This window comes from Elephantulus edwardii, unplaced genomic scaffold, assembly GCF_000299155.1.
Source record: "Elephantulus edwardii isolate Elephantulus edwardi_28Jun2011 unplaced genomic scaffold, EleEdw1.0 scaffold00135, whole genome shotgun sequence".
Taxonomy (NCBI): domain Eukaryota; kingdom Metazoa; phylum Chordata; class Mammalia; order Macroscelidea; family Macroscelididae; genus Elephantulus; species Elephantulus edwardii.
In genome coordinates, this window is record NW_006399885.1 from 5,833,441 (window position 1) to 5,840,681 (window position 7,241).

Sequence of the window (7,241 nt, forward strand, 5' to 3'; positions counted from 1 at the left end):
CATATGAGAAGAGATTGCTCATAACTTTCTCCATTGGATTCTTTGATGGATCTGAACCATCTGCTTTCGGGGGGGGGGCAGCGCAACTCCTTTTCCACTAGACCTCCCTCCCACTGAACATTCATATTCAAGCCGTATAACTGAGCTCAAGCTCTGTTGTGTTCCAGGTCTGCTTGTGTACAGCCAGAATGCTGAAGAAGACATGATCAGACTCTTCTGAGTGCTGGGGGAGTCACCGTTGGCTTCTCGGTTGCTCTAACTTACTATTCTAAGGACATCTTCAAAGCTCAGTAGACTGGTCTTAAGAAATGGCAACCATTCAAAGAACTGTACGTGTAAGCCCTCTGAAGCCTGCTTTAAGCTGAGTCTGCAACTGAACTAGCTTTGTTTTTAATTAAGCATGTGATTTAACCAATGAAAGACTGGCAGGAGAACCTGGATGGGGGAAAGCTCAAGGACAGGGTGGCTGTGGGGAGGGCATGCCTACACCCTTCCTACAACTCTTCCATGTTCAAGTCTATGTTCACTCACTCCCTTGGATTCCCAGATGTTCACAAACTTGCCAAACAGGCCCAGAGCCAGCATAATTAAAACAAATTATTTATTTGAAGTTTTCTCAGTTTAGTGGTTTTCAGAAGTTATTACAGAAGTGAACACGGGAACAAGTTTCCACAGCTGCAGCACTGACGTGGCCATGATCCTGACTGATGATATGCAGGGTGCGTCCATTACTCAGAATCCATGAAGAAGGTCTCAAAGTCCAGGTCCAAGTCGGACACAAGGGCACCTACGAAGTCATCGATGGAAGGGCACTTCTGGAGCATACCTGTGGGCAGACAGGTCAGGTAGACACGTCAGTCAGTCAGGTCAGTCAGAACACTGCCCGGCAGACAGGGAGGGGGCAGGGCAGAGACAAGCCAAACACACGCACACACTCGGCTCTGCAAGTGAATGACAAAAACATTTCAGATTGGACTGGGTGGCGCAGGCCACGAGGCTTCCTATTCCTATGATTTGAATATATTTTTACTGCTGGGCTCTACGGGGCAAAGTGTGGAATCAGGATTGGAGGTAGACTCATCAACAATCTGCATTATGCAAATTACACAACCCTGCTTGCTGAAACTGAGAAGGACCTTAAGTGCTTTCTGCAGAAAGTCAAGGACTGCAGCCTTCAATATGGATTGAAGCTCAATGTCAAGAAAACAAAGATTCTCACCACTGGGCCAATTGGCAGCATCATGATGGATGATGAAGAGACTGATATTGTTCACAGTTTCAGTTTGCTTGGCTTTACAAACAGCACTCTTGATACCAGCAGCCAGAAAATGAAAAGACGAATTACACTGGGAAAGTCTGCCATCAAAGACCTCACCAAAGTATTGAAGAGCAACAATGTCAGTCTGGAGACTAAGGTGTGCCTGATACAGGCCATGGTCTTTGCAATCACTTGCTATACGTCAGAGAGTTGGACAATGACTAGGGAGGATAGAAAGAGAGTTGATGACATTGAGCTGTGGTGCTGGAGAAAAGTATTGAATATACCAGGGACAGAGAACAAACAAGTTCATCCTGGAGAGGGTGAAGCCAGGCTGCTCCTTGGAGGCAAGGATTCTGAAGCTTTGTCTGACCTACTTTGGACGTGTTGCAAGGAGGGACCAGTTGTTGGAGAGGGACGTCATGCTTGGGAGGGTGGAGGGACAGCACAGGAGAGGAAGACCCTCGATGAGAGTCAGTCACTGAGATAATGGGGATAGGTGTGTCAGAGACATAGCGATTGGCACAGGATAGTGCAGGGTTTAGGGCTGTTGTACATAGGGTTGCTATGAGTCACAGGCGACTCGACAGCACATACCACCACCACCACCAATCAACAGTTTGCTTGGAGTGTCAGGCCCAAATATGCTTTAACTTGTGCAGCTTTACTCTATTCTTGGAGAGATTTCAGAAGACTGAATTTTTTAGTTCTCCTTGGGGATGGATTACAATTTAATAACTTGATTTTTAAAAAAAATCAAGTTTTATTACAAGCTCCATATACCTCAAAACACGAATTCTTTTGCAGAAACCTTACACCAGAATCAAGTTATTTACATTTCTCCAGATTTTCCTGTCTGGAGAACTCCCAGCCTGTAACTTAGAGCTGTATAATTTGGACGTTACTTAGTCTCTGGAACAGAAATGTCCTCCTTGATAGATAAGGTTGTACCAATAAAACAAGAAGGTACTGGGAAAGCCGGAGGCCCAGCAGGAGGCATCCAGTAAGAATTCAGGGGTAGTCCAAGTGCGCCGCACAACTAGAGGCGTCCTGACCTCCCTCGCAAAAGGAAGACCTGAGAACATAGTGAAAATGGATACAGATGACAACCTCGGAACGTTTGGACCAAGCACCAAGTCGAAAGAATCTGCGTAAAAGCAGTGAACACATAAACAACAACTCTGAGGTGCATCGCACAGCACAGCCGTCTTTAGGTATAGCACGCAGAGCTCCCGGCCAAAGCCCATCACCTGGTGCAGCCAAGCAGGGGTGACTGCACCCACGTCCAGAGTGGACCAAGGGTGCTTTTTGCCCTGGAATGTGAGGTGTGCTCAGGTCACCCGCTTTACCTCTTAAAGATCTTGGTGCACAGTCTCACTCCCCTCCACATATCCTCTGGTACACAATCTCTACTCCCACCCTCTAAGCCCCTGGTACACTCTCCATTCTCCCCACAGACACCCTGGTACACAATCTCCACTACCCTCCACAGACCCCTGGTGCCCAGTCTCCACTGTACCCCTACTGCATCCCCAGAGATCCCTTGGTACAGTCTCCACTCCCCACTCTAGACCCCCTGGGACACAATCTCCACTTCCCATGACAGACCCCCTGGTACACAATCTCCACTCCCCCTGACAGACCTCCTGGTACACAATCCCCACTCCCCCTGACAGACCCTCTAGCACACAATCTCCAATCTCCCCCTTTATACCTCTTGGTGCACATTCTCCTCCATGCTCCACCAGAGATCCCCTAGCATGCACTTTCCTCCATCATTCCCCAAACTGTGGTCTAGTGGCACCCACCACCACATCCTCTGAGAAAGGGTCCCAGAGATCGGCAATGCCCACCTCTTCACTCACTTAGATGTGCCAGGGACTGGCAGACTGGTGGCACCCACCTTTCTACCCTGCCACTGGTGTAGGGAACCCATGAAATGAGGCACCTGCTCAAAGACCCAGCCATCTGCACCAGAGACCACAGACTAGCAACACCTACTGTTCTCCCAGCTGCTGGTGTCGCCCACACTAGGGGCCTACAGACCAGAGGCTTCTCCTACTTTCTCCAGTCAGTGGCTCTCGGGGCTTGAGGTCTGGCCTTCCCTGAATGGTGCTCTACTGGACAGGCACAAGTTCCCAGCAGACACCTGTGAATTGACAGTTTTCCCCTGCCTCGCCGCACCCCCCACCCCAACTTAGCAGTAAGCACGCAGGCCAGGCAGCCCTGTGGAGACACATACAAAACCCTGGAGGAAAAGAACTGCTAGCCACGAATGGTCCTGAAAACTCTCTCAAATATCATATTGAAACCAAGACATTCCCAAATAAATATAAATGAATGGACTTTGTAAAGCCAGAGTTCACCTAACAGCAGCAAAGTCCATGTTCTTTCCAGTGCACATGGACAATGTTCCAGAGAAGATCACATTTTAGGTCATAAAGTGGCCTCAATCAAATCCCAACAGTGAAGCAACACAGAGCATCTTCTCTGACCACCTGCTGTGAAAGGAGAAATCAGTAACAAGAGCAAAAAGGGAAAAGTTACAGAAACCGAGTAACATTCTGAATATTGGCCCCTCCTCCATATTTCCTTTCAAGGAGGGAAATTCCTCTCTTTGGATTATAACTTTCTAATAAATCTATCTTTATTTTTCACCTTAAAAACAAAACTGAGAAAGCAAAAGCAATACTCAGAGGCAGATTTATAACATTAAATATAGAAATAAAAAGAAAGGACCAGAATCAAAACATTAACTATAGAATTTGAACAACTAGATTGTTGTGTGTTGTCAAGTTGGAACCAGCCCACAGCTGACCCTCCAGCACGTTTTCACAGGCAGTAAACTGCATGGGAAGAGTCTGCTCACATGTTTCTCCTGTGAAGCAATTGGTGGATTTGAACCATCTCCCTTTGGGTTGGCAGCACAATTCCTTACTCATCACCAGATCTCCCACTGTACATTATACTCAAGCCATAAAACTTTAAGGTCAAGGTCTTCTGTGTCTCAGGTTCAACTAGACTGACACGGCCAAAGAAACCCACAGTCACTGAAGAAAGGAACATCTAATGGTCAGAATGCAAGCAAACGGAGAATGGAAAAACAACAGGAAGGAATGGACTGTGGATAGTTCTTGGACAAGAGCAATAGAATTGATAAACCACTGGCCATATTGACAAGAGAACATCAGAAGCACCAGCAAACAGCCCAAATAAGAAATGAGAAGGGAGACATTACAACAGAACTAACGGAAATTAAAAGGTAACAGAACACTATGAAAACCTAGAGGAGAATAAGGCATTTTTGGAAACATAAACTAACACCAACTGAGGTAGAAAAAATGAGCTGACTCATAACAAAAAAAAAGAAGATAATCAAGTGATGATGATGATGATAATAATAATAATATCATCTATTAAAATAACCCATGAGAGAGAGAGACAGAGGGAGAGAAGAAAATTACAGATCAACATAATTTATAAATAAGGATGTAGAAACTCTGAGTAAAGTTCTAGCCAACAGAATCAGGCAGCATAAATAAACAAAGTCATGATCAAGCAGGATTGATACGAGGTATGCAAGGGTTGTCCAACATGAGAAAAATGATCAGTGTAATCCACTTCATAAATAAAAGACAGGACAGAACCACACATAACCTCATCACTTAATGCAGAAAACGCATTGGACAAAATTCAACACACAAAACTGAAAAAAGCTTTCAGTAAAATGGAAATAAAAGGGAAATTCTTAAAAATTAAAGAAACATTTATTCAGAACCAACACCCAATTTAATCGCAATGCAGAGAAGGAAAGAAAATGAGAATGAGACAAAGATGTCACCACTCTTACTCAACATTGTGCTGGGAGATCTAGCTACAACAAAACAGCAAGAAAAGGAAAGAAAATGCATCCAAACTGGTAAAGAAGAAGTCAAACTATTCTTAGAGGCAGATGACAAGCCTATATATTGAAATCCTGAAGATTCCATAAGCAAGCTGCTAACTATTAGAAAAACAAAGTAGAGGGACTGCCAAGAGAACAAACAGGTCTGAGAAAGTAAACCAGGGTGTCCTTGGAGGCAAGGATGGTGAAACTACATCTCACACACTTTGGGCTTGTTGTAAGGAGGGGACAGTCCGTGGAGGAGGATATCATGCTTGGAAAAATGGAGGGTCAGTGTAAGAGCAGAAGACCCTCAATGAGACAGACACAGTGTCTGTAACAATGGGGTCATATATGTCAGAGGTGGTGTGAGGATGGCACAGGAAAAGGTAGGGTTCAGAGCTGCTGCTCACAAGGTCACTGTGCTATCAAGAATCTATTCTTCTTTCTATACCTTGATATCCTGAGACCCCACTCTATTAAAGCTCAACTAATTGATTAAAATATGGTTATTATGTCCAATTGGGAAATACTCCCTCCACCAGATATTGTAAAGCTGAGACATGTTAAGTCTGCCCCGAGGTCAGTGCTGACTGGATGTGCTAAACGGGAACCATTAGAACTGCCTGAACCCATTCAGATGGTTAATGCGAAGCAATATAGGATACCTGGTGGACAGAGGGAAATTACTGCATTGATTAAAGTACAAGAAGCTGCTGTCTGAACATACTTAGAGAACACTGCACGGTTTAAAATCAGGAAGGGTATGTGCCAAGGATATAGCCTTTCTCCTAACTATTCAATCTGTGTGCTAAGCAAATAATTCTACGAAGAGGAATGTGGTATCAGGACCTGAGGAAGACTCATCAACAACCTTCATTATGCAGATGACCCAACCTTGCTTGCTGAAAGTGAGGAGAGCTTGAAATGCTTGCTGCAGAAGATCAAGGACTATCGCCTTTAATATGGGTTACATTTCAGGGAAGGGAGGTGGGAGAAAAAAAAATATGGGTTACATCTCAACATCAAGAAGACAAAAGTCTGCACCACTGAGCTAATAGGCAACATCATGATAGATGGAGAGAGAACTGAAGTTTTCCATGATTTCATCTTGCTTGGGTTAACAATCAACACCACTGGTACCAGCAGTCAGGAGATCCACAAGAGACGTAAGTCTGCTGTCAGGGATCTCTCCAAAAATACTAAGGAACAATGATGTTGCTTTGAAGGATAAAGTGCACTAGATTCAGACCGTCGTCTTTTCAATGTCTTCCTACCCATCTGAGAGCTGGACAATAAATAAGGATGCTAGAATAAGAATTGACACCTTTGAGCTATGGTGTTAGAGAAGAGCACTGAGTAGCCCATGGACTGTCAAAAGAGTAAATATATCTTGGAAAAAGTAAACCAGAATGCTCCTTGGAGATAAAGATGGCAAAGCCTCACCAGAATGAATAAATACTAAGAACAATACTTTATTCGCTTTTCCAAGTTCATAGGGTTTCCAAAGGCAAGCTATTTTGGAAGTGGATGCCACTCCTGTTTTCAAGCTTGTTTTAATAGAGGAACTCTGCCACTGTCTACCATGGATGGCCAATACCACATTTGGCACATTAGGGTCACAGTGTTCAGCATCACAACCACCACCACGAGTTACCTCTGTACAGCAAATCGACTGGGCAGTGCTATACCACCCAGAAGAATGTTTGACCAAAAACAATTGAAAACAGGCCCAAGGGCCACAGGTACGAGGGCCCTTCAGGATTTAAAAATTCTGTCACGTCCACAAGCTGGTGGACTGTTAGCCAGAGATGCCCAGTTCATCTGAGAAGTCCAATCTGCTGACACCCACTTCGGATGAAAAGAAAGGCATAAGAGAGCTGAACATTTGTTCCATACCTATCTCTCCTCAAGATGCAAGATGCCTTCACAACTTCCAGTATAAAACTAGTCATGGATGAAGTATCTCAGTCACAAAAGGAAAAATACTACATGGTGCCACTGTTGTAAAACAGGACTGACATTGGGATTGAGGGGAGATTAAGAAAGATGGGTTCAATAATGTATACTGGATTGAAACAGATAAGGGAGAAAACTGTT

General features: G+C 44.5%; 1 protein-coding gene across 1 annotated transcript in view; it reads right to left on the minus strand.

Moving 5' to 3' along the window:
* Positions 1 to 728: 728 nt before the first annotated feature.
* MIPEP (mitochondrial intermediate peptidase) overlaps positions 729 to 7,241 on the minus strand; it is a 195,669-nt gene continuing 189,156 nt past the window's right edge. Inside the window, exon 19 of the mRNA XM_006894110.1 lies at positions 729 to 826. Within this exon, the coding sequence (XP_006894172.1) occupies positions 729 to 826 (98 nt within the window). The remainder of the gene's footprint in view (positions 827 to 7,241) is intronic.